Source organism: Delphinapterus leucas, chromosome 4 (genome assembly GCF_059928025.1).
Source record: "Delphinapterus leucas isolate spDelLeu-1000000601 "Yukka" chromosome 4, BTC_Dleu_Yukka2, whole genome shotgun sequence".
NCBI classification, from domain to species: domain Eukaryota; kingdom Metazoa; phylum Chordata; class Mammalia; order Artiodactyla; family Monodontidae; genus Delphinapterus; species Delphinapterus leucas.
The window spans coordinates 134,943,345-134,970,369 of NC_143132.1; the positions used below are offsets into that span (position 1 = coordinate 134,943,345).

At 52.6% G+C, this 27,025-nt stretch overlaps 1 protein-coding gene across 2 annotated transcripts in view; it reads left to right on the forward strand.

Annotated features, from left to right (window-relative positions):
- SLCO2A1 (solute carrier organic anion transporter family member 2A1) overlaps positions 1–27,025 on the forward strand; it is an 81,521-nt gene that overhangs the window by 32,715 nt on the left and 21,781 nt on the right. The window contains exons 2-5 of one of the 2 annotated variants that reach the window (XM_022582528.2): positions 2,045–2,182; positions 8,672–8,834; positions 24,278–24,505; positions 25,284–25,382. In XM_022582528.2, the coding sequence (XP_022438236.1) occupies positions 2,045–2,182; positions 8,672–8,834; positions 24,278–24,505; positions 25,284–25,382 (628 nt within the window). Of the gene's footprint in view, positions 1–2,044; positions 2,183–8,671; positions 8,835–13,018; positions 21,845–24,277; positions 24,506–25,283; positions 25,383–27,025 lie in introns of those variants that run through there. The other variant, XM_089911128.1, reaches the window with a different exon arrangement.

Genomic DNA, 27,025 nt, shown 5'->3' on the forward strand with positions numbered 1-27,025 from the left:
AGAGGGCCTGAGGCAAGGCATAATCTGGAGATGAAGGGCCAGTCAAATACAAGAGATGCCAAGGTGAAATCACAGGGCTCAGCAGTGGCACCAAATGCCAGGGAGTGACAAACAGGCATCCAGGAGGATTCCCGGTTTCTGGCTTAGGGAACTGAGTGAAGGTGGTGGGGAATCAATGAAAAACTAGAGAGGTTTGTGGGGGAGGACCCTGAGCCCTATTTGGGAAGCGATTAGCCTGAGGGGTCTGAGAATGTCCACGTGGACACGTCCAGCACACAATGAGATGGACTTGAGTGTAAAAGGTCTGGGGGAAGTTCTGGAGGAGGGTCTGAGATGTGGGCACCACAAATGGGGTTTCCAATGAATGTGTGCAGAAAGGGTGCCGTGTGCAGAGAAGGGGACTACAGACAGAGTTTGGGGGGGGGCATCAGCCTTTAGGGGACGGTCAGAAGAAGAGGATCTGGCAAGGCATCCAAGACCAAATTGCCTCTGTCCTGCATGTGGCAGGCACTGTGGGCTTAGTGCCAGGCACTTGAGATGCCTGCCGGGGACTGGTTCTGGGCCTGCCTCTCACACAATGGAGCAGCCATGGCCAGTTCCCACCCTCGCAGGCCCTTGGTTTCCCCAACTCTGGGGCGCTAGGATTCCCCCTCTCCCTCTCTGGACTTCTGTTTCCCCATTTGTAAGAGAGACTAGATCATTTTCCAGGGTACCTTTATCACAGAATATTAAGAATTCTAGTATATGAAATGAAGCAGAGTGGAGCCTCCCTAAGGGGGCAGGGGTGGCGGGCTGCCCCTGACTCCAGGTGGACAGGCTTCCTTCTGCCACTGATGAGGAGTGAGGAGGCCCCGCGGGCTCCGGGGTCAGGGGGGCGGTGGTTCGGACACGTGTCTGCTTTTGTGGCCTGATGACCTCCTTGGATTTGGATGCACGGGCAGGCAACTAGGACTGCACCCTGGCCTCACAAAGGCTCTGCCTTGACAGGTAGGAGAGGGGAGGTCAGCTCTGATCCCACAGCCTGGAGCGGGGCCCCTGCGGAGGGGCTGGCTTGGCTTTACAAGGAAACGGAAATGAAGGTGGAGCCCCAGTTGCTCTCCTGAGATGCCAGCCCTTCAATTAAGGGAAGAGCCTTGGCAGACTACGAAACATAATGGCACCCCACCCTTCCCTGGAGGAAGAGTGAATCTCCAGAAGGGGCAATTCCAGGGGGCTCAGGTTGTGGGGCTCTGGGCTCTGAGCTCTGAGCCTGCTCTCAGCCCAATAGTCGAGGACCCAGGAGAGCTCAGCCTGCAGCCGACTCCAGATACCACAAGCCCTCTCCACCCTCCCCATCAACCACATTTACTTGTCACATTTACTCATACCCACAGGACAAGGCATATGGGGCAGGGTGGGATGCCTTCTCCAGGGCCTCATCATCCACTCAGGAGAGGAGCCGGCACAGTCACAAATACCCCGCATAAGAGGTGGTAACAAGCTTGGCTAGTGTTTTCATTCAAATGGGCTAGTGTGAAAGCCCATCCTGGAGCCTCACTGGGGTATGAGAGGTGGGCCTGGGAGGATGGGTGTTCATGGAGGGAGGAGAACGGAAGGCAGGTCAAGAGGAATGGAGCAGTGTGACCCCTGGCTTGTTTGTGCCCCTGGGAGTGACACGAATGTGGCCCTCAGCCCTCACAGGCCACGGGAGGGAGGGCAGAGCTGTCAGAGAACAATTCCAGGTGCTGAATGCCCTGGGCCATGGCTCATGAGTCCTTTCCCTCAGGGCTGCTTCTTCAACCCTGTGGTTTTCCTGCCATTGATGGTAATGTGACAAGAATGGCAGGAATGATGGGAATGGTTCACATGTGTTGACTAAGGCTGTGGGTGAAACTGGTCCGAGGATGATGACATTTCACCCTAGGACCACCTGATGGAGAAAGTGTTCCCAACTAACAGGGGAGCGGGGCCAGGCTGCTGGGCCTCTGTGCCCCAGAATGGAGGGCCAAGGTGGGTGGTCAGGGCTCACTGTCCAGAGGCCTCACCATCCAGGTCTCCTCCCCAGGTGTTCGTGCTGTGCCATGGCCTGCTGCAGCTCTGCCAGCTCCTGTATAGCGCCTACTTCAAGAGCAGCCTCACCACCATTGAGAAGCGCTTTGGCCTCTCCAGTTCTTCCTCAGGTCTCATTTCCAGCTTGAATGAGGTAAGCAGGATGCTCTAGACCATCAGACCCCACTTGTGCACCACCCTGATCACAGCATCCGGGAGGGGCCTTGGGAGGAGCAGAAGAACGGGGTGGGGGGGGCGGGGTTGGACCCATGGGGGATGGAGACAGCCAGCTACATTTCCCAAGGCTGCCCTGCACCAGGCGCTGAGCTGAGAGTCTCTGGAGGCACCTGACCTCCTCACAGCAGCCCTGCGAGCAGGTACTCTGCTCCTCCCTGCTGACAGCTGAGGGCACCAGGGCTCAGCAAGGGCAGCAGCTTGTGCCAGCTGTGCAGGCCTGCTGCCTCCAAGCTCTGTGCCTCTAATTGAGTTCTGTGACCATCCACGAGGTTATGTGGTCTCTGCCCATCCCTGGTCCAGGGCAAGACGAGCCCCAGGCATGCAGCTAGGGAAGCAGCCCCAGGCTGGTAGCTCCTTCTTAGGAGGGCAACAGGAGACAGAGCTGCTCAATGGCCCTGACTGCCAGGCAAGGTCAGAGGTGTATGACCTCCCAGCCTCGTGGAGTTTACACTGTCCCTCACTGATGGTACATCAAAGTTAGAGGAAGATAGGGTGGGCCAAGAGGCCAGGGTGAGAGGTCAGAGGGCAGGGTCAGCTAGGAGTCACTGGAAGCCAGGGAGAAAGGGGCAGGGGAGGCAGCAAGCCCCTGCATCGTGGCTGCAGCATCGTCGGCTCCAGGTGAGGAGATGGGCCCTGGGCCTGGCTCCTGTCTTTTCTTTCCACAAGGCCCACTGTTCTGGGATGGAGGTCTTGGCCTCCCCCTCCCAGGAGCCCAGATGCAATTAGATCTTCCCTTGACATAGCGAAATTCAGGCCAACAACCGACCCAGTAGAGTCTGGGCTCCCCAGACAGCTTCTGGAATGGGCTGTAAAGAAGGTGGGAAGTGTTCCAACGTCCCCCAACCCCCACCTTCCAGTCTCCCCATCCCACAGCCTGCTCCCTGCTGGAAACGCCCCTTTCCCCTTGACTCCTGCGCCCTCCACGGCCCACACGGCAGTGCCCCTCAGGAGCCCTCTCCGCCACGCCTGTGCCAGATCCCTCTGCCGTCCTTGGAGGAGGGCTCTCTTCACAGTCATGTCTTCCAGACAGGAAGCTGGCAGCAGAAAGTCTACCCCCATCCCAGTGGCCACACACGTGTGTAGTGCGGCCAGGATGGGAGCCCAGGTCCGTCTGACGGTCGCCACGCACTCCTCCTCCCCATGGACTGTTCCTCCATCCTGTGACGTGCACGTACTTGCACACGTACAGCCCTGAGGCCCATCAGTCATGCCTGCTGGCCTCCTGGGCCTCAAACCCCCTCCTCTGAACCCCCAGGCCCACGTGGATGCCTTCACTGCTTTCTGGATGTGTGTCTGTGTCCGTGTGTTTTAATGTATGTGTGTGTGTATACACGTGCATACGTATGCCTCTGTCTACCTGATTGTGCATCTGTGTCTTGAGCTTCCTGGTGATGCCCAGTGACGGGGGTCTTCCCCTCCACATAGGCTGTGCTCTCTTACAGGACAGGGACCTGGCACCACTCACACAGAATGCACCCTTCTATGTGTTGGCCTGTGACTTTGATAATGCTTCTGGCACATGTTGTCTTCATTCACGAAGGACACAAGAAAAACAAATCTCTGACATTTGTGTCATCACAGTCCTATCCCGTTACCCTGGCAGACATCACTAATCAACTGCAGTCTTCTTTTCTGCTGAGTCCAGACTCTGAATCCTTCTCAACATAGTGTTCTAGGCACATCTACTAATCAATCTCAGAGCTGGTGTGTAGGCTAATCCTCTCTTCCACTATGGCTTGCATGATAGTTGAATCTATGATCTTTGATGGTTAAATTTTCATTTTTATTTTTCCCATGCTTGGAACAAAGATGTGGGCCCAGGAACAACTGGATTTTTCAAGGGGCAGGGAGTAGCTAGCTGGGACATGTGAGACTGTGTGTGTATCCGTGTGTCTGTGGCAGGAGACTGATTAAGAAAATAAGGGGCAAAATATTTCCCCAGGTTATAGTTCAATAAAAAATGAAAATAATTCACCCATTAAATTTTCTTTTTTCTAAACTTAGATGAGCTTTTCAACAGTCAGGTTTTAGAACATGCCTATGGGCATGGTTTGAGGCAAACATCATAAGAAAGTTAATTCCTTGAACCTAACAATCTTGTGTGTGTGCTTAGTGGGAAAATGTGTGTCTGTGTGTATATCTGTTTCTCTGTGTGTCTCAGTATTTGTGCGTGTCTGTGTGCATGACTATATGTGTGTATCTGTGACCTGAGACTGTGTGTGTATCCGTGTGTCTGTCTGTCTGTATTTCTGTATCTGTGTGCGTCTGTGTGTGTATCTGTGTGTGTGTGTGTATCTGTGTGTGTGTGTGTGTGTGTGTATCTGTGCGTGTTGAGGGGGAGTGGATGGGTGATTGTGTGGAGGAGAGGAACTCAGCCAAAGGGCTTTCTACAATCCTGTTGATTCTGACTTAAGCGTTTAGAAACAGACTGAGCAAGAAAGTAGGGGTCTTACCGGAAGAGCAGAGAACAGCCAAATCAGAGGGGGCTTCATGTTCAAGCTCAAGGCTCCCAGCTTTTGGGGTGAGCAGTAAGGGACTGGCCTGGCTTCTTGAGCAGAGCCAGGCCCGGGTGCACAGTCTCGTGAAGACGAACCCTCTGGAAGAGGTGCCTGGTAGACACTTGAGTTGAGGGACAGGGTATCCCGAAGTCAGATGGCTGGGCGGCTGTCACAGCCAGGCCTGAGAGGCTGGGGGAGAAGAGGACCCCGGCAGTGCTGCAAAGGAAGAAAAGGCAGGATTTGGCAGCTGCTTGAGCGCAGGATTGAAGGCACCGCAGACCACAAGGCGGCTGCCTATCAGAAGCCTGAGGGGTGTGAGAAAAGAACCAGGCCTGGTGGAGGGGAAGGTGAACCCATCTGGATGCCTGGAGTGTGCAGCCAGCTTCCAGGAGACGGGAGCCTTCACGCTGGACCCAGTCTCGCTGGGGTTCAGAGGGTGAGGAAAAGAGGAGACCAGGGCTGGGTGTAACAAGCCAGCGGCAGGAGGAGGGCTTGGCTGGCAGGGAAGACGTTGGGCATCCAGCCCGGTGAAGTAGCGGCTTCCCTGGCCCACCCACGGCCAGGGCTGAGCAGATGCAGTCAGCCACCCTTAATGCCCCCCATCAGTTTTCCCTGGGCCCCTTTGGTTTGAGGCATGGGCAGGGATGTGTTACAAATGGGCTGTGTGATAACCTCCAGATGCTCTAACACGAAGTCCACAGAGTTGTTTTAGGGGCCATTTCCGGGCCAAGGGGCTGAGGCCCAGGCTGCAGAGGCCCTGTTCTCCTCAGCTAGAACAGCTTCTTCTTTTTTTTTAATATTAGGGAAAATAATTTTTTTCAAAGGAAAGCCACAGCTGAAGGAAAGTTTGGGAACCAAGGTCTTAAGCCACCATCAGCCATAACAGCTGTAGAGGCCCAGCTTCCCTCCTAGAAGCCAGCCCAGGCCCTGGGGGGAGCACAGGAAGGGCCGCTCCAGGTGGATGGGGTGGGACACCCCCCAATCCTTCCTCCCTGGGTCCCTTCGGGGCCCTCTCCCATCCCTCTCCCAGACCTTTTCAAGTCAGCTTCAGTTAGCTTAGCTGATATGCTCTGACATTTACAATCATTTCATGCAAAATGATGGGGAAACAAAAAGGGAATGAAATCTAGGAAGCATAAGGATGAAGCTTTGTTTCCAGGTGCTGGTTTCAGAATGTCCTAGAACCACGTCTTTCCCGATCAGACTAGGCTGCCTCCTTACCCACCTTCACGTCCCCTTTCTCTGTGTGTCATAAACCATTCTTACTCTTGGCCACACAGGAGGGGTCTCTGGGCAATCGTGTCCTCTTCTTGAAAAAACCTACCATTTACACCAGCTATGTGTCAGACACCATTCTAGGTGCTGGGGAGACAGGAATGAACAGACAGACAAAAATCTCTGCTCATATATATCATTCTACTGATAAATATGACATTTATTTATAGAAATAAATAAAACATGGTGGATCAGATTAGAGTAAATGCTATGAAGAAAAATAAAATCGTGGAGGGGCACGGTGGTTACATTTTAAATAACTTTATTCTTTAAATTATATTTAAATTATAAATATATTTTAATATATTATAATTTATTTCTGTTAATTATTACAAATATAAGTTATATTTAAAATAACTCCTTTTAATTAAGATATCATGGATATTTAACTTTATATTAGCTGTCCAGGTGTACGACATAATGGTTCGAGATAAGTATATATTGCAAAACGATCACCACAGTGTCTAGCTAACAACCAGTACCACACATGGTTCACGGTTTTTTCTTGTGATGAGAACTTGCAAGATCTATTCTCTTAGCAACTTTCAAATATACAGTACAGGGTTATTAACTATAGTCGCCATGCTGTATGTGACATCCCAGGACCTGTTTATTTTATAACTGGAAGTGTGTACTTTTGACGCCCTTCACCCATTTCACCCACCTGACCCCCTTCTTTTTCAGAGAAGGCCTTAATGAGAAGGTTCAGCCTGAGCAGAGATCTAAAGTAGGGCTCGTTGAGAAGGGATCCCCCCGCAGACATGTAAGATGAGGGAGCAGCCAGTGCCAAGGCCCTGTGTTCAGAGAGCAGCAAGAGGCAGAGTGGCTGGGGTGGAGGAAGTGGGGGGGACAGAAGGAGAGCAGGTCAGAGCAGTGATGGGGAAGGGGACAGGCTCCTCAGGGCTTCAGAGGCTCTGGGACTGACTTTGTTTTTGTTCCCGTATCGGATTTGGGCAGAGGGAACACGGTCTGACATTTCAGCAGGACCACTCTGGCCGCTAGGAGGAGAATAGAGGGCTCTGAGGCAAGAGTGGCGGTGGGTAGAAGGCAAAGCTCAGAAGGGTGCCATGGTGGCTGAGACCAGGTGGTAGTGGTGGAGGTGGTGAGAAGTGGTTGGCTTCCATTGAGGGCCCGGCCAATGGGATTTGCTGGTGGTTGGATGTCGGTGTGAAAGGGCAGTCGAGGATGATGCGCAGACGTTTTGCTTGAGCCACTCATAGGATGAGGTGCCATCTACTGAGAGGAGGAGGACTGGGGAGGGGGGCACCAGGTTTTGGGTGGAAGGTGAGGAATGAGCTCTGGGATGCGCCGGGCCTGTGGGAATCAGAAGCCCATACAGAACAAGGAAAGCCATAGGACTGGCTGAGCTCCCAAGACAAGAGCAGAGGTATGGAGACTGAGCTCTGAGAGTTGAGAGATCAGAGGCAAAGAGGAACCAGCCAAGAAGACTGAGAAGGAGCAACCAGGGGCAGCAAACTAGGAGAACATGGTGTCATGGAAACTTAGCGAAAGGAGTGTTTCAGGAAGGCAGAAACAGTCAACTGAATCAAATGGTGCTGAGAGATCAAGTGAGAAGAGAACTGAGAATTGGCCAGCGGACTTGGCAATGAGGAGGTCATCGACAATCTTGGCAAGAGCCACATACCAAGACTCTGGTCCCTATTTCCCAAGACAGGGACACCTGCTTTAACGGCCGGAAGGAGACTGTGGTGTGGACAGAGTAGGGGCTATGAGTGCTGACATCCAGGGCTCCTCTGGTTCAGGTGGACTCACCTTCTGGGGCAGAGGACCATCTCTTTGGATGGAGTCGAGGTCAGAAGATCTGCCAGCACCCCTTTTACCATTTAAGACCCTGCTCCCCAAGCTGGGGCCTTTGGTTCCCCTCTTTGGCTCTGGGTGGGGCTCAGAGAGCACGCTTTCCAGGGAGCACCAGGAACATGAGTTACTGGTGTTTCCACCCGGGAAGGGACTTAGGGCGCTTTAGTCCTCATCCCTCATTCACAGAGGTGGAAGCCAATCCAGGGAGGGCCAGAGCCGATTAGGAGCAGAGCTGCTGGGGCAGAAACTCACTTCTCCAAGGGGCAGTAGACCACTGTAGTTAAGGCGAGGCCCTTTAAACTCAGGCAGTCCTTGTTTGAGCCACCTCCTTACCTCATGGACATGGCAAGTTACTTAATATTCTGAGCCCTAATTGTGTCGTCTGCAAAAATGCGACTTGTTGCATGATGAAATGAGATAGTGAAGGTTGCTTGGTGGTTATTCTGACTATGAACTCAGAGTCCTTAGGAAGTTTAGTTAGGGAACACGTACTGTTCCTAGGAGCCAGCCAGAATAGGAAGCTTTCTTGAATTTGGCCCCAAAAGCTTTGGTCCTAATGGTTGAGCTTCCCATGGTCTCTAGATACTTCTCTTGGTCTGGTCTAGAAGGCTGAGGCTGGGAAGGGTTTCTGACAACAGGGGAAAGCTGAAACTGCATGCTTGGCCCTCCCGGCAAAGCTGGCACCACAGCTCTGCTTGGGCCCTTGGGTGACACCAGGCAGCTTCTTGCCTCTCTGCTGTGACAGTCCGGTCCACTCTGTGGGTGGGTGAGGACAGAGCCTCTGGTCTCACTTGGCTCCTCTGCTCTCTCTGCAGATCAGCAACGCCATCCTCATCATCTTTGTCAGCTACTTTGGCAGCCGGGTGCACCGTCCGCGGCTGATCGGCATGGGGGGTCTCCTCCTGGCTTCGGGGGCCTTTGTCCTCACCCTCCCACACTTCCTCTCAGAACCTTACCAATACACCGTGACCAGCATGGGTAAGTGGCCTCCCACTCTTGCTTCAAGGGGATGAGGGTACATGATTCTGTAGGTTCTGACTTTCAGATACGCTCTGGGGAGAAAAGCTGAAGAAACTTTCCGGTGGGAGAGGACAGCATAGCTCAGAGTGGTATCCATTGCCCCAGAAGCACCCCAACCAACTTTGTGAGACACCCACTCAATCCTCCTGTGCTTTTGGTGGGATCCTGGGATATTTGGATGCCCAGCATCCTCTCCCGTCTTCCATGTTATTGTTGACTATATTTTAGCTCTGCCTGTCTTTACCCTCCTCCCAGTGGTCATTATTAATACAGTTGTTATTTATAAATAGTTCAGTACTTATTTATATTTACCCACAAGTTTACTGGTTTCTTTGCTCACCGTTGCTTCTTGCATTTCACCCACCCTTGTTGATTTAACTTCCTTTTTCCTGAAGTACATCCTTTAGCATTATTTTCAAATAGTTTTTCAAATCTATCTGCCCTATTTTCATGGTTTCTTGGTATTTCCTTATGATTTCTATTTTCATTTTAGTTTCTTCAACTATTTTAAATGTATTTATTTTATAGTCCTTTTTGGATTGTTTTATTAGCGCAAATTTTGAGATTGCTAATCCTCCCACATTCTGTGTCTGCTTGCTCTTGTTTATGGTGGAGTGTTTCCTTTATGTTCTGTAATGTTTGATGGTGTGGTCATTGGCAGGGGGATTTTTCTTCCCCCTGTGGAAATTTTGTGTGGTCTGGGTAGGAAATAGCCCCAAGGGTGGTTTTGTATTTGCATTTACTTGGCACCCTGGGAACATCACTGCTTTGGAGCCAATTTTATGATAATGTATTGGCATGGGATCAATTTGTACTTGTTTCAAGGGATATGGTATGTGGCAGTGGTTTTGTGAGGAGCAGCAAGTGAGAGGCCCAGTCCCTAAATGCTTATTCTCGGTCTGCTGTATTGGAGTTGAAGATGTCTGAGGATAGCCGGGCCACCCGGGGATGCGCGGAGGGGTAACTGATTCCTGTTCCCTTAAATACCAGGCTTGTTTTTAGTCATATATGCAGATCAGATCCAAGAGGGGAGTCACTTAGAATGCCAAACAGGAATGCTTTATAGGCTGTGAGACCTACAGTGGGGAGGTGGGTAGCTGGAATGGAAAAAGAATGGAGGAACAGTGGTGTGTAATGATGAAATGTTTGTTGGGTTGGGAATCTTTTCCCCACCTTCCTTGTAATCACCAGTAGACTGATCACTGATGATTACCATAAATTCACTGTGGCCTTGGATCTATTTGGACTCTTTAAGCCTGAGTCTTGCTTCAAATAGGCCCAGGAGGAAGACAGACCCAAGCTTAGGGGTCTAAGCTCTTTCTCCCCCTCGGTCTAGACAAGGGGTCTGAGGCCAGCTCTGAAGGAGAGTCAGGAGTTGCTGGCCACCTCAGAGAGCCATGTGCCAAGCCTGCTCCAGACCCATGGTCCCTGCCCTTCCCCGTCAGCATGAAGACTGGGCTAATGAAATCAGCAAGGGAACCTGGGGTGCTGGGGCCAGGCTTCGGGGAGGGCATCCTGCTAGGCGCCACACACCATGGCCTGCTTAGCCTGGGGGCTGGCTCCCCCAGCCTGGGCCAAATACCAAGGGCATTTGCATCACGCAGAGCAGCCACCACAGAGAGTGGCTGGAGACCTGCGGGCCTCTGAAGGCAATCACTCTGCTCCTTGTTAGGGATGGGCGGGCGTCTTGGGTCCTTTCCACCGCCATCCTCCCTGCTCTGAAGGCACACTCTCTGCCTCAGTGCTCTTAGCCCACCTCCACTGAGAGAGGAAAGAAGGGGACTGTGAGAGGGACCACAGCTCGCCTGCCAGCCTGCAGGGAGGAATCGCTGTCCAGGAGCGTGAGCTTTGTTGTTTTTTGTTTGTGTAAATTCTATTTGCAACAATAGGACACAGTCTCCTTTACGCTGGCTGGGATCAGAGCAGCAGCTGCAAGTGCTCAGGGCTGGGCTAACTTCAGGGCATCTTCCCAGTGCCAGGGGGTTGGGATAAGGAGGACTTTGGCCCAGGAGCCACATCCTTGGGATCTAGCTGGAGCTGTGGGTGCCAGTACAGCGGGGGCATGTGCTATGCTAATATGTGCAAACAAAAATATTCATAAAATCTCACTTCGTGGGAAAAGTTTGAAATACGACTCTTACTTCAAATGTATTTCTATGGGAACTTCAGTTTTAAATTATGCAGGGCCATCAGGCACACACAAATTTCATTAAACGCGCCACCCTGAATCATGTCATGAATCTGGACGGTCCGGGGTCTGAAGCTGGGCTTTGAAACCCCCTAACAGCATGGCCTTAGGCCACTTCCTCTGCAGCTGAGTCTCAATTCCTACCTGTATAAGATGGACCCTCCCCCGCAGGGCTGCGAGGGCCGAAGGATGCATGCTCTGAATTTAGCCAAGGGGCTGGCACCTGCAGTAACCATTAAGCGGCGGCTTTTATAACAAGCGGTGCTGGGAACAATACATGTAATATGCTGGACAACTAGGGTCCCAAATGAGGAAGTGCCTGCTTCCTCTGGAGAGTCTGACAGCTCACAGCCAATGCGCTGGGCGTCCTGCGGGCATTTGAAGGCAGCTTCTCCCTGGTCCTCACTGTACGGCTGTCCTCTGCTCTAGCCAGAGCGGGGCCCCTTCCTTGGTATAGCCCTTGCTGCGCCTTTACATGTGAGGCATGGGATTTCTCTTGGTTGAAGCTTAGGCTGCTGTTCTGCTCTATTCCCAGACCCTTAAGTTGGAGCCACCTGGTATGCTGGGTAGAGAGAGCATAGACATTCAAATCCCAGCTCAGCCATTTAGGTGCTAAGTCTGCTTAGGCAAGCTCTGTTCATCTTTCTGAACCTCGGTTTCTTCAACTGTAAAGTGGGAACAATAATACCTCCACTTTCAGTGTGTTCTGAGGGCAAAATTAAAACTACATAGTATAGGTAAAGTGCTTCGCCCGTGTTAGCTGTTCAGCACATTTCTCTTTGCCTGCCCTTGATGTGGTATTTGAAATCTCTTCCTCATGAGCAAGGACACCCAGACCCATTATCATGTGTTGACTGCTGACTCTTTCCCCTTGGAGCAAAGCTGCTCCAGAAATGAACATGGGAAATGAAAAGTAACTCTGTATTCCAGGGAAAAAAATTAAAGAGGAGCTGAATATTGTGGGAATCATAGAGACCTTTAACAACTCATGGCTAATTTTAAAAAGGCCATGCAGACATTTATGAATGTTTAGATTTTCTAAATGTCAGTGGGGTCCGGAAATACGCCTGGCGCCTTTAGAGAAAAGCCTAGCCACCAAGCCAAAGCCTCTAAGACCACTTCTGGAAGGCTCAGAGAGGTTTGGATAGGTGGGAAACAGGCCAACCCGAGACCAGTTCTCCCGGGAGACAAGAGAAGGGTCTTCGGAAACAAGTGTCTGGTAGGAGTAGGTGTAACCTGTGAGAGGTCCTGAGCCAAGTCTAGAGGGAAGTCAGCCCCACCCAGACAATGGATGCACACAGGAGGGGCTTCCTGTGGGAGGAGCAGGGCAGGGGGGAGTCTGTTGTATTTTTGGAGCAGTCAAAAAAAGAAAGGGAAGAGTGGCTTTCTAGTCCTCTGCTCATGAAGTTGCCAGTCCCTCACACACTTCCGTTCATCAGAGGCGTCCCTGGGCAGGAGGGTGGTGGGCAGGCCTGGGGACGGGAGCCTCGGGCTCCTGAGTGACAGTGCCCCTTCCTCGGTGGAGGACACGCCGGCCTGGAGCAGAACTCCAGTGCCACGCAGGGTCCTTCCACTGGGGGAGCCGCTCAGGGGCCCTGAGCTCAGGGCAGTTCAGCGGGGAGCACCCAGCCGTGGTGCCAGAGGGACCCGCTGGGAACTGTGGGGGAAGGGAGTGTGTCTGCAGGGGAAGCGTGAGTGTGTGTGAGGGAGGCGTTCCTCTGTGAGGAGGTGGCCAGCAGTGGAGGGGGGCGGTGGTGGAAGGTGTGGGGTCTGCGTGGGTGTGGAGGTGGAGGCGGGGACGGACGAGGGGGGCAGCAGGGCCGCTGTTAGGGTAGAGGTGCCTAGGGAGGCGGGGGGAGCATGGGTGTGCTGGGGGCGGAGAGTGGGTGGACGGTCGAGCGGGAGGTGCATGGCCCTGCCAGCTGGATCTGTTTAACCTGAAAAGGGGGGGAAAGCAGCAGGGGGGGGGGCGAGTCACAAAACACATGGGTATTATCAAGTCAACTGAGAGGGAAACAGCCCTGAACGGATGAGCACAGCCAAGCTAACGAGACCTGATGTGGAACACATTTTCAACACACAGTATAGGAAAGAAGAGAAACGCGTGTGGAGAAATGACAGAAGACACCAGGCTGCTGTGTTGCGTGTCAGGGGAAGGCCGGGGAAGGAGCTGGGGCCGCGGAGAACGGGCATCTCCAAGGCATGGCCCCAGCGGCTGACCTGAGAGCGTTTGCCTCTGTCAGGCTCTCTTAACGTTTGTCTTGTGGGAGAGTCACGACCCACCCTGGCTGGCCTGGAGGCGGGATCCCTTGTTCTGGGTCTCCAGCCCTGGCCCCAGGAGAGACCTGGGGGTGACTCCCCCTCCCCTGGAGGCTTGTTCCTCACTTCCCTTGCTCAGGGGTGAGGCTGGGGGCTGCAGGCCTGCTCCATGTCTGGTGAGGAGAGGAGGGACGCCTAGGGGCCAGGCTGCGTCCTGCGTCCTGCTCCTCTGGGGAGAGCGGCGTCCCAGGGACCCCTGGTGGACTGTGTGTCTTGGGCCCACCCAAGGCAGCAGGGAGGGTCTCCTGGGGAGAGTCATCAGCCAGGGTGGAAAAGGAAGGCTGGTTACTATTCCAGTGGCTATGGTTGCCCCAGGAAAACAGTCAGGAAGTCGGGGATAGCCCCACAGAAGCAGGGTGCCAGCCCCTGTGCCCTGGGGCACTGTGGTTTGAAGAAACCATTGATGCTTCCTGCCTGAGGCCTTGGGCCCCCAAGGACCCCCAGAGGACACAGGGAGCAGCTTCTGCTCTTCTTGCCACACTCGAGGCTGCAGTGCCCAGACACCTCCTGTGGCCCAAAGGCTTGATCAGGCACATTCGGGCAGCGAGCGACCCACACCATGAGGCAGGAAACCAGCAGAAGCAGTTTCTTTCTCTCAGGAACAAAAGGACTTTTGAGGATTCAGAGCTTGGATTGGCCACCGTCACGGGATGTGAGGCTCAGAGATCTAAAGGGCGAGATGGCAAAGAGAAGTCAGGTATTTGGAGGCGGGGAGGTCATGGAAGTGGAGCCCCGTGTTGGGATTCATGGCCCTGTAGAAGAGGCCAGAGAGCTGTCTGCACCCGTGAGGGTGCAGCGGGAAGTCAGCAGTCTGGCTCTCACCAGAGCCCCACCAGGCTGGCACCCCGATTTTGGACTTCCTGCCTCCAGAACTGTGAGAAATAATTCCGCTGTGTGTAAGCCTCCCAGGCTATGATTCTTTGGTACAGCAGCCGCAGCTGACTCCAGAAGATTCAGTCCCTTTGGCTGGAGCCCATCCTTGTAGCCTGGGATCTCATTTTGAATTTTCAGCCTTTGGACTGTCTTATTTGCCATTGCCACCGGCTTCACACCATTCATGTCCTTCACAAATCTGTCAGCTGCTCTCAGCTGTCCCCAGGTCTGGGACAGCGGTGCTGCGTGGTGTCTCCCAGGTCACACTGCCCCATCCACGCCTGCATTGGGCACGCCTTGAGCAGTTCTCCCTCGAGGACTCAGCCACGTGTCCGCCTCTGGTCTGGATATCTGTCAGGATATCATGACAGGCTTTGTCAGAAGGCTTCCTCCACTCAAGTAACACCGTGTTCTGGCTTCCTGCCAGTCTGGGAGCCCCATTAACAAAGGAAATGAGCTTGGCTTGGCAGGACTGACTCTTGATGAACTCATGTTGGCTCAGCTAATCCCCTTTTTTTTATTTCCCCCTTCAAATTGCTCCTCATTAGCCTGTTAATAAATCTGTGAACAATAAGTCCTGCTTCACTCCCAACTGGGGGGTGCACATTCTGTTTGAATAGTAAAATTAAATGGCTCTGAGCTGCCATCCTGTTGCCTCGGGTGTGTCCTGCTTCCCTCCTATCCACTAAGAAACAGTGTTGATGATGAGCTGAGCTGGGTGATGCCTCTTTCCGAGGCCTGGTGGCAGTTCCTCAGGGGCGGGCACGTGTGTGGGGAGGGGGGTAGGGTGGGGCTGAGGCAAGCCCCTTGCCAGCAGCTTGGTGCCCAGCCTGTCACACAGCGCACAGTGGACCTGCCCTCTCATGCCCAGCTCACTGGTCACATGGCCTCCTCAATACAAGTAGGCATTTCCCCAAGGCCCCTCTAGTGCCAGGGTGGCGGTGCAGAAGGGCCGTCCAGCCTCAGTCTCAGTCTCGGAAAGTCAGTCTTGAGAGCAGAGCAGGGGATCCCTCTTCTTCCACTCACCTAAGCTCACTCTTTTCCTGCATGGATGTGAATCCTTGCAAGCAACCCACTTGCCCTCAACCCCTCTATTACATCCATCCGTTGCTAGTGACCAGCGCTGATCTTACTTGTCTCTAAGTTTCTGGATCCAGTCCCCAAGTCCTTAAAAACCTGGGCCATAATGCCTGTCTCCAGGGTTCTGCCATCTCCCTCATCTGTTTAAATTTCTCCGTTTCTGGCCTATTTGGATGAATATGGATCTTACTGTGTGATCACTATATCCCAGGTTATGACATTGTTATTCATTTGCATCTGAATAAGAATGTTACAAGGTAGGTATGATTATCTGTATCTGTTTTGGAGATGAAGAGACTAAGATTCTGAGAGTCCCCTGACCGGTGAGCAGTGGAACCAAGATTTGAACCCGGTCTGTCTGACTTCAAAATATGAATTCCTTGCACTGCTCCACCAGCTGCCAACCCCCAGCTAGTGCAGAAGAATATGCTCTCCTAGTTTCCCAAAATAGAAGTCAGAATGCACGTGCCCATAGAAATCATTTTCTAAGTGGAGGCTTAGTCTAGCTGGAAGAGAACACGTGTTATCACAGGGGCACGATGGACTGACAAGTGAACTCCATGGGGACCCAATCACTTCTGATATGCAAACAGGTCACTTTATAAATGACTTTGAGATCTCAATCATGGGTAAGTTCGGGACAGCCTGTTCCAGGCTGGCCGGTGGGCGTGGCCAGAGTTTCGGGAAGAACTGTTGAGTGGCCGAATTTAGGAGGATGAGGAAATAGGTCTTTCAGAGTGGAACATTCTGAATGAGGCTCCAGGAGTTTGCTGATAGCTCGAGGCTTGGTATTTTGGGCACGCTTCCAGAATACTCTCTGGAAACACCGCTGCCTTTCTCTATTGTTCTCTTATGGGTCACTTCTGAGGTTTGGGCCTTGCTAACCTCCTCCTCATGTGGCCCTACTCACTCGCAAACGGTGCCCCCTTCCGAGCAGGGAGGTAATGGGTGGCTCTCAAGGTGCTGCCCTCTTGTTTCCTGGCACAATTCTCTCTTTCCTCTACCAGACAAGAAGGACTACTCAAAGGAAAGCCCACTCACCACAGCCTTCCTATGTTGCTCAACCCTTCTAGGGTCCTCTCTTGACCCCAGCGCTGGATCTTTGTGCAGAGACCTCTTATTAGACCCTTGACAGCCCGCTGGCCTCAGCCTGGCCGCACCTGGAACGTGTGTCCTTGAACAACGGAGAGGCCAGGCCTTAGTCTGCCCAGCTCCACCCATCTCCGTGGGTCCCATTCCAGGGAGGTAGCCCTTCCTGCCACCGCGTCCCCACTTTGCAAACCCACGGAGGGGTTCAGAAATTAGAGCTGAAATTCTGCGTATGTAAATTGTGGGATGAGTCAGAGGGTTGACTGGCGTGCATCTGGGCTGGTGGGGGGGTAGCTGGAGGAGGGGAGAGGTCCCGAATTGTTTCTAGTTAGCCCTGTGAAAACTGGCACGGCTAGACCTCTGGTGTCTTGTGGGAAGAAGAATGTGCTCTGACAAACTTGAGCCTTCCAGAAGTGGGCCTCAGGGAAGATGAGAAACAGACTGACAGCCAGTTCGAACATACACCCTCCCTCCCTTACCCAGGCCCCTCAAGGCGGAGGCGGGTGGCCCCCGAGTCTGTGGTAGCTGGAAGAAGCAGGCGTTTCTCTGACCATATCACAGGATCTGATGGTGGGCAGGTGGGAGAAGGAGGGTGGTGAGCTTCTCTAAGTCCAAGGAGAGGACTGGGTGCGGGGCCTTTGCTGGAACGCCTGAGGAGCGGGGAGAGGTTGCTCTCTCCTTCATGTGGCCCGAGCTCTTCTGCTCCAGGGAGGAGAGGGGTGGGGTGGGCTGCAGAAAGCTGAGTCCCACAGTTCTGCCAATGGGTCCTGATACAGGTCTTCTCACTCCATCACTGTCTTTTTTTTTTTTTTTTTTGCGGTACGCGGGCCTCTCACTGTTGTGGCCTCTCCCGCTGCGGAGCACAGACTCCGGACGCGCAGGCTCAGCAGCCATGGCTCACGGGCCCAGCTGCTCCACGGCACGTGGGATCCTCCCGGACCGGGGCACAAACCCGCATCCCCTGAATCGGCAGGTGGACTCTCAACCACTGCGCCACCAGGGAAGCCCTGTCTTCTTCTTTTTAAGAGAAGAGCCTAATGTTCTAAACTCTAGAAGACTCTGTCTTCACCAGAGTGAGCTGGCCACGGCCATCACCGCAGGGAGGCCCAGGCGTGAGTTCCTGGAAAGCTCAGACCTTGTCTCTGACAAACACCTTCACCACAACACAACACGTCAGGGAGCAGCGGGTCCTCCCTACCGCCGCACCCCGCCTCCAGGACGGAGAGCAAGCTGCTGCTTCCCAGGTGGAGGAACTGATCTTTCCCTTTCGCTTGTGCCACAGTCTGGTCTGGGGTGGATTTGGCCCCATTTAGGGCAGGCATAAGGAAAAGAGAGTTTGTTGGGAGATCTTGAATCAATTTGGAATGTAGAATAGCCCAAGAAGATCTCAGTAGACTTGGATTTAATTTGGGGCCAATTGATTATCTTTTAAAGTACACATTTTTAAAAATTTATTTATTTTAATTAATTTATTTTTGGCCGCGTTGGGTCTTCGTTGCTGCACGCGGGCTTTCTCTAGCTGTGGCGAGTGGGGAGCTAGTCTTCATTGTGGCACATGGGCTTCTCACTATGGTGGCTTCTCTTGTTGGGGAGCAAGGGCTGTAGGCGTGCAGGCTTCAGCAGTTGTGGCATGCGGGCTCAGTAGTTGTGGCTCGCGGGCTCTAGAGTGCAGGCTCAGTAGTTTTGGCACACGGGCTTAGTTGCTCTGTGGCATGTGAGATCTTCCCAGACCAGGGCTTGAACCTGTGTCTCCAGCGTTGGCAGGCGGATTCTTAAACACTGTGCCACCAGGGAAGTCCCCAAATACACATTTTTAATAAAGGCAGTTAGTTTCTGACATGTAATCTGACGTTCTACAAGTTAATGATAACAGTTAAAAGATCCCCAGAGAATTGTGCCTCCTGGACACTTCATTAGGTGAAATTTCATGAGGATTTTTGTGGCATTGGTGCACCGTGCAACATGCCATGTAAAGACTTAATAAGCCAGTCAACATTTTTACAATCTTTGATGACCGCTAAATGGCACACAAAAAATAATTTTGCCAGCAACAATGTTCTAATAAATGTGACTTTAGTAAAATAATAAGAATCAGCAAAATCAAGAACTAGAACTCTGAAAAGAAACACTTATTCTCTGGCCCTTTGTTTCTGAGGCTCCTGCTTCCGTACAGCCAGCCTGGCCTTGTGTATCTGACACACCCGCTGTGGGCCGAGCATCCCCGTGCTCGCAGCCGTGGAGTAGATCAGCACTCCCTGCCTGCCTCTCATGCAACACGCAGCCTCACCTATTTTACCATCGAAGTAGCTCTTGGCTGGGTCAGTTCTGCTCTTTACACATGGGCCTTAGAAAACTGGTTAATCTCTCCAGTGTGTTAGCTGTACTGCCCCCACTCCTGATCGTCACCCTCTGGGCTCTCCTTAGGATGTAATCCAGTCCCCTTTGCGGGACACAGCAGCCCTCCAGGAGCAGCTGGGCCTCGCCCTGGTGTTGTTTGCATACCGACCCCGCTGAACCTCTGAGCTCTCCCCTCCTCAGCACTGCTCTTCTGTCTCTTGCTGATTCTTCTCAGCTCAGAGGCTATTGTCTCTGGGAATCCTTCCCAAACCCTCTCCCCAACAGCACTGGGTTTGGTGCCTCCCCACGTGCTCTCTGGTATGCTGTGGATACCAGGCTGTATTTTTTATTGTGGTAAAATATATATAATATAAAATTTGCTATTTAAACGTGTCCAATTCAGGGCATTAAGTACTTTCACACTGTTGTACAGCCATTGTCACCATCCATCTTCAGAGCTTTTTCATCTTTCCCAATGGAAACTGTGCCCCTTAAACACTAACTCCCTCTTCCCCCTTCCCCCAGCCCCTGCCTGGCAACCACCATTCTGCTTTCTGTCTCTGTGAATTTGTCTATTCTAGGTTCCTCATATAAATGGAATCATGCAATGGTTGTACTTTTGTGTCTGACTTGTTTCTGTTAGCATAATATCTTCAAGGTTCATTCATTTTGTATGTAGCATGTGTATTAAGCCTTCCTTTTTAAGGCTCAGTAATATTCCATTGCATGTGTATATCACATTATGTTTAACCATTCATCTGATGGACATTTGGGTTGTTTCCACCTTTTGGCTATTGTGAATAATTTGGCTATGAACACCAGTGTACAAATATCTGTTCAAGTCCCGGCTTTGAATTCTTTGGGGTAAATACCCAGGAGTGTACATGCTGGATAATATGGTAGTTCTATGTTTAATTTTTTTTGAAGAGTTTCCATACTGTTTTCCACAGTGGCTGCACTATTTTACATTCTTACCAGCAATGCACAAGGGTTCTAATTTCTCTACATCTTACCCAACACTTGTTTTCTGTTTTTTGAAGGGTATGAAATGGTATCTCACTGTGGTTTTGATTTGACCAATATTTTGGCAACATTGCGGTTGCTTCTTTGATTATGTGTGTAGCACAGCAGACAGAAGGCTTTGGAAGGTGTGTCCAGGTGTCTTTTCAGGTCTTAGCATCCCAGCTTTTCCCTGTGCGGCAGGCATCGTCCATGGGAGCTGACGGGCCTGGGTGTGGTCCTTCAGTGGCTGCCCTGGGAGCAGGGGCCAATTCTTTGCACCTCTTTCCCAGTGTGGTCATTTGCCTTTGGGGGATCTTTACTCCACCCTTGCACTTAAGGGAGACCTGGCCCTGCCACCCCATAGCCCACAAGACAACATGTGACAGGGAGCTGCTGTCACACCTAGACAGAGACAGGCAGCTCAGCCAAACACATTTGCAAGTGACAGTAGCCCACGGTTTTAGGGAACTCCAAACTGTGCTCATTTCCTGATACAAAATCTACTCGAAATTTGTTTGAATCTTCTGAAAAGAAATGCCCATTTGAGAACTTGCCCATTTGAGCAGCTTTTTAATTTACAAGCCATTTGGATGTGTGTCACCTCAGTCAAAGTTGGCGGAGGGAGGTGAGCAGGGCGAGTGGCCAACCGTTTGAGTGACCACACAGCTGCACCTGGCCAGTTGGTAGCACGGGTCAGAGGGTGGCCAGGGCCAGGCAACCAGCTCCGCCCTCATTCCTGAACCTGCCCATATGGTCTTGAGAAGGGTAGTGGGGTCTTTTTCTAAAGACTAGCACAGCCCACAGCGTGTAAACGCTCACCCGCTGGGGTGTCCGTGTGGCTGCCGCACTGAGGGCACGGAGTGTGCTGTGAGCCTGGCCCTCCGGCTACCGCCCACCCTCTGCAGTGCATGGCCCCTTCCCCAGAATCCTCTGAGGTCTCTCAAAGTCAAGGTCACTGACGTGAGGAGTCAGATCCAGGACTAGAACCCAGGTCCCAGGCTCCCAGTCCAGCCGCTCCAACATCTATAGGCCTTGCCAGCCCACAGCCACCTGGGCCTCCCCCTGGGGATGGGCGTGAGTCTGCCAGCACCACAGCCCCGTCTCTGAGTGTTGGGCATGGGGCAGTGTTGGTGGGAGGGTTCCTGAGTGTGGTGAGGAGTGGCTCTTTCTCAGCAGGAACATTTCACAGCTTTGTGCTTCCAGACTAAAGTGACGATCCTGAGAATCAGGCCCTTGCAGCATCACTGAGGCACACCAGCCTTCCTACAAAGGGGCAGGCACAGCCATCAGCCATGCTGACTAACCAGCGGGTCCAACTTTTCATGCCTGCTCCCCTTTCTGGAACCATAGCCTTCTAGCACTTTAATGACCCACAGGGACTCTCCCTATCCGGCCACCTTATGGTCTCTGCCTAAAGGGAAACTGAGGCTCAGAGAGGTTCAGAAGCTTGCTCAAGATCACACAGCTACCTGGGGCTAAAACCAATTTTTCTTTCTTTAAAAAAAAAAAAACCTCTATTGAGATATGTAAAAAGCTCTACATAGTAATGTATAAAACTTAATGAATTTGAGGATGAATATACCCATGAAACCATCACCACCATCAAAGCCACAGACATATCCATCACGTCCCAAAGTTTCCTCCTGCCCCTTTATTAGTGTTGTGTGTGTGTGTGTTAAGAACACTTAAGTTCTACCCTCTTAGTAAATTTTGAGTATACAGTGCAGTATTGTTATCTAGAGGCGCTATGCTGTCTAGTAGATCTCCAGAACTTATCTGACATAACTGAAACCTTATACCCTTGACCATCACCTCCCCATTTACCCCTCCCCCAAGCCTCTGGCGATCACCATTCTACTCTCTGCTTCTTTATGTTTGACTGTTTTAGATTCCACATATAAGTGAGATCATACAGTATTTGTCTTTCTGTGTCTGGCTTATTTCACCAAAGCCAATTTCTTGACTCTTTATACCATGTGTTTGTTTCGTCTCTTTGTCTCGGATTTCAGCAAAACTCCCAGCAGCCAGCCCCTTTCCAGGATACCTCTACCTGGGAGGAAGTTCCCAGCCACTTACAGAGGTCAGAGGGCTCATGTGTTTGAATGTAACTAGGGATGGGTAGAGGACTCTCCCCAGGCCTGGCTCCTCCATCCCTGAAAAATGTGTGTTGTGTCTTTTCAAAACTGCCATTTCAGATTTGATTTCATTAAGGACTTTGAGTCAGGCACATATGGGTTCAAATACCAGCTCTGCCCCAGATCAGCCACTTATGTGGGCCAATAACCCCTGTGAACAGGACAAAATGTACGTCACAGCCTTGGCAGTGTCTGCCTGTGCAGTAAATAGAAACTTAAAAATTCTGGCGCTGGAACTTGGATCTCTACAGTAAAGCGTGTAAGTCAGAGAAAGCCCCGATACACAAGCAAGGAGAGGCGTCAGGGAAGGTGGGGCGGGCAGAGAAACTCAGCCCTAGTGTGATGGGCCTGACTTCTGCAGGCCCAGGGCAATGGCTGTGGAACAAAGAAATAAGAAGTGAGAGAGACATTGTTACATTTTGGCTCTATATTTTTATGAAAAAAATATTTTTAATTTAAAAGCTTTCACTGTTGCTTTATTTCAAAAGTATCTTGTGTTCATTATAGAAAAATTAGAAAGTACACTGAGGCAAGCACACACACACACAAAGATCATCACAATCCCATCACCCTGAGAGAACCATGGTCTTCCAGAGTTTTTCTCTGTATATTCCATTAGGCCGCATACATTTTATAAATTAGGGATCATATTCTTCTCTAAACTACTAGTTTTTGTTTGTTTGTTTGTTTTGCGGTACGCGGGCCTCTCACTGTTGTGGCCTCTCCCGTCGCGGAGCACAGGCTCCAGACGCGCAGGTTCAGCGGCCATGGCTCACGGGCCCAGCCGCTCCGCGGCATGTGGGATCTTCCCAGACCGGGGCACGAACCCACGTCCCCTGCATCGGCAGGCGGACTCTCTACCACTGTGCCACCAGGGAAGCCCTACTAGTTATTTTTTGACTCTACAAGATGTTACAGCTGTCTTTGCATGTCAGTAAGGCTACCTCCCCACTCTAATTCTAAGAGGCGCCTCCTATTTACCCATGTGGTTAGACCACTCTCTATCCAAACCCTGAATTGAAAGGTGGGACAGCGGGTGTGGAGTGGGAGGGTGAAGGTACAGAGGGACACTCCCAAACGTCTGGGGCTGGCCGTTGGCCTGGGTGCACACAGCTCCCCTGCACACGGCTGGTGTCAGGTCTGGATGACCTCAACCAGACAGGCGTCTTGGCCCCCTTTGCCAAGGGGCCCCCTGATCGATGGGGGAGCCCCCTAGGCCAGTGGTTTTTAAACATGTCCTACACAGGCACTAGTATAGAGGACAGGAGATGCTGGGGCCAGGCTGGACAAGCATGTGTGTCTGCGGGAGGTTAGGGGACGATAGGAGGGCAGATCCCTCCCCAGCCCCACCGTCCAGGGTAGCCCTGAACTCAACAGCACTGGGCAGAGTCTAGTGTGATGGACATATCCCGTCCACGGCCCTCACTTTTCCTCTCTGTGGGACTCTGAGGCCCACCCAGCTCAGAGCTCTGCCACCTCTGGGAGGGCCACAAATGAGAGTGAAACGGGACTCCAAGGAGAGGGATCAGTGATGTTAGCAGTTTCCATTGGCTTCTACAAGGCTGGAAAAGAAGGTATCTCACGGAAAGGAGCCCTCAGGAGCCGTCAAGGCCTCGGAGAGCTGACAGTGCTCTTTGTTTAGTGTGAGCCAAATGGGAAACAGTGGCATGGGAGGGGCAGTGCAGCCTGCCCAGGTCCCCAAAGCCATAGGCACTGGTGCCCACAGGCCACACTGCGGCCTCTGGGGCCCTCACAGAAGGTGCAGCCTAGCTCCTGTGGGTGCAGCCTCGCCCCCCATCTGTAACAGGAGGATTTAAACCAGAGGGTCTCAAAGTCCCTTCAGCTTCCCAGGTTCTTGATCCTTGGGAGCTGCCAGGTTGGGTAAGCACGTTCAATGCCTTTGACAACAGGGCTCTTTAGCGTGACCCAATGCCGGGTTCATCTAGGAGTGAGGGCTCTGGGGGTCATGACCCCCGGTGAGCATCCCAGGCTGGGGGTGACACCATCTTCTGTGGGACAGAATGACCTCTGTCCTGCTAAAGTGAACCACACCTTGGGGGCCCGAGCCTGAGGCTGCGCACAGGGACGCTGAAGGCCGACAAGCCTGGGTGTTGACCTTGGCTCCCTCTTTCCCAGGGAGGAAGGTACTGATCCCTCCATGCCCAACCCCCCACCTGTACCCAGAGAGGAGAAGGAATGGATCCCCGGGAGACGAGGATGGCTCTCACACCCGACAAGGGCTGCGCCGCCTCAGGGCAGGGAGCCCACCCTCTCCCCTCCGCTCCCAGAAGGCCTGAGAGAAAGTCCGGGTCTGGAAGCCAGCTGATGCGGCCAGGACTCCAGGGTGGGGGTGACGGGCGCCCTCTGTCTCATTGCAGGGAACAGCAGCCGCCTCCAGACTGAGCTCTGTCAGAAACACTGGCAGGGCCTGCCCCCCAGCAGGTGCCACAGCAGCACCCAGGACTCCCGGAAGGAGACCAGCAGCATGTGGGGTCTGATGGTGGTGGCCCAGCTGCTGGCAGGCATCGGCACGGTGCCCATCCAGCCGTTCGGGATCTCCTATGTGGACGACTTCTCGGAGCCCAACAACTCGCCCCTGTACATCTGTGAGTCGGGCTTGAAGAGGGCTGCGGGATGGGGGCGGGTCCTGACGTGGCCCAGCCAATGCGTGCAGAGGTCTGGGGATCTGACACACCTGGTTTGAGTCCCAGCCCAGGCCCCAGCTCCTCACCAGCAGGATGGGGCCCACAGTCTCTGTGCACTGGGGACGTGGGAGTACCTGAGGCGATGTATGTGAGCCCTTGGTCCCAGGGCAGGCACCGGGCAGCTCCTTGACCAGCAGTAGCTACTGCGTCTGTCACGTCTGGGCACAGGCTGGGCACACATGTTCTCTGAGCCATCCACTTAGGGAGAAGTTTGGCCTCAAAGAAGCATATGCAAAGCAGATAGCACATGACCATCTGACTGACCAAGTCCTTCCCTTAGAACAAGCCACACTGAGCATCCTCAGGGCCCATGGCCCAGACCAGACAGACCACACCCACAGGCTCTGTGGCCCACAAGCTCCCCCAGGGCTGCCACTGCCACACTGTACCTGCAAGGAGATTTGCCCACCAACATGCACCTGGGCCAGCATCTGTAAATGCCGAGGAGGTCGCTTCTGTCCCAGCAAGCGGATCTCTCTGGCATCTGGCTGGAGGAGAAACAACTTTGGTTCCGCACATCTCAGGATCTTGAGTGTCTGTAGTAAATGCCACAGGTGTGGACCTGTCAGGGCCAGGGGACAGATGGGGTGATGTCTCAGGAAGCCCTCAGCAAGGGAAAGAGCCCGAGGCTGCCACCCTCTCAATCCCTCTCAGCCTCCTTTCCTCCTCCCCTTTCCAGCCATCTTATTTGCCATCTCTGTATTCGGACCGGCTTTCGGGTACCTGCTGGGCTCGGTCATGCTACAGATCTTTGTGGACTACGGCAGAGTGGACACAGGTGAGTGTGTGCCAGGACCACAACCCCCAGCCGGTCAGGACAAGGATGAAGCTTGAACTTTAAATGCTCACGGCCCCCTCGCCACCCACTCCCTCCCTCCCTCCTGTAGTCAGCGGACAGGTGGGCCTCCTCTCTCCAGCGGGTGGGGGTGGGCAAGGGGGATGCGCTGCTGAAGAAAACACACTTTATGCCCTAAGAAAGCACACTTTCTGCAGCGGGAAACCTTGAGACCTAGGGCAGGGCCTCAGGTGTTGCCACCACAGCTGCCTGTCTTGGTGGTGGTATTAGAAAGAGCTCTATGATTCTAAGATGGTTTTGATTGCTTGAAAAAATATTGGTAAGAGCTCTTTTGGGAAAAGAAGAAGCACTACATAGAGTACACACATGGATTATGACTCCCATCCAGAGGGGTGTAACATCGTGTTTAACCATGTGGGCACAGGTAGTAGAGAGCCTGTGTCTAATCCTGGTTCCACCTCCTCTACTGGCTGAGTGATCTTGGGCAAGTACCTTCATCCTTTCTGTGCCTCAGTTTCCTCATCTGTAAAAAGGGGCTAATGATAGGGAAATAGAGATGTTGCAGTGTTTAGAACATGCCTGATATACATTGAGGTTGACAGGAGTGAGCTCTTTAAAAAGTGATCTGGATGAAGCCACTGTGTATCTTAGGATGAGAAAGTACAGTCCATAGACAGGAGCACACGTACTGAGTTAACCGTTCAGGGAGCCGACCCCAGGATGGACCCTGCAAGGGCATATGGTTATTGTGAGGTTGCCTTACACACCCCAGCCTCCCACAAGGCAGGGAAGGCTGGCAGTGTAACAGAGGGACAGACAAAGTACTTGATGAGGTGATGAGGGAGGGCCTCCCAGGGAGGTGAGGTCTGCATCCCATGTGGGTGGAATTACACAGGTGGTGATGGGAGAGGCCTTCCCAGTGGAGGAAACCATCCGGGCAGAGCCAAGGGGGGCAATGCATGGGGCGTGTGTGGGTGATACGTAAGTTCCCACAGGCCAGATGTGGCTGGAAGGCAGGTCCAAGCCAGACCTTCAGGAATAACACCCCACCCCCACCCCCCAGTGCCCAGCACCCAGATCAGAACCTGCCTGTCTCACAAAGAATGTGGGCAGGCTTTAACCCAGTCATGCTGCCAGAGCCCATAGACTCCTGTCCCTGGAACTGTCTGACCACAAGGTCATCTGCTCAGGGTCATCCACCTGTACTTCAAATGAAAGGGCAAAGCTAACAGAGCTGTCTGCTCAGGGTCAAGCCATCTTTGCCCTTCACTGGCACTTCCTGAGTTGGGTCCTGGCTCTTCCTTGCCCAAAGAGACTAACAACTGAGCTCCCAGGCCACCAGGGACAGTGCCCAGGACAGTGTTGGGCTGAGGGCTGTTCTGCTATCTTCTCCCTCCTTCCATGCCCATGTAGTTTCTTTACAGAGAGAAACACAGTGGCAGACCCTTAGACGTGGATGGGAGACTACAAAGAAGAAAGCATCTCCTTCAGAGGCCTGGTAGCCTACTCTGTTGGTGGTTGTTTTTTTGAGCATCTAAGGATTATGAGGCCTCCTTTCTTAGGGATCAATAAAGCTGGGAGGCAGTAGCATCCAGTGATTAAGAGTGCAGGTTTGGAAACCAAGA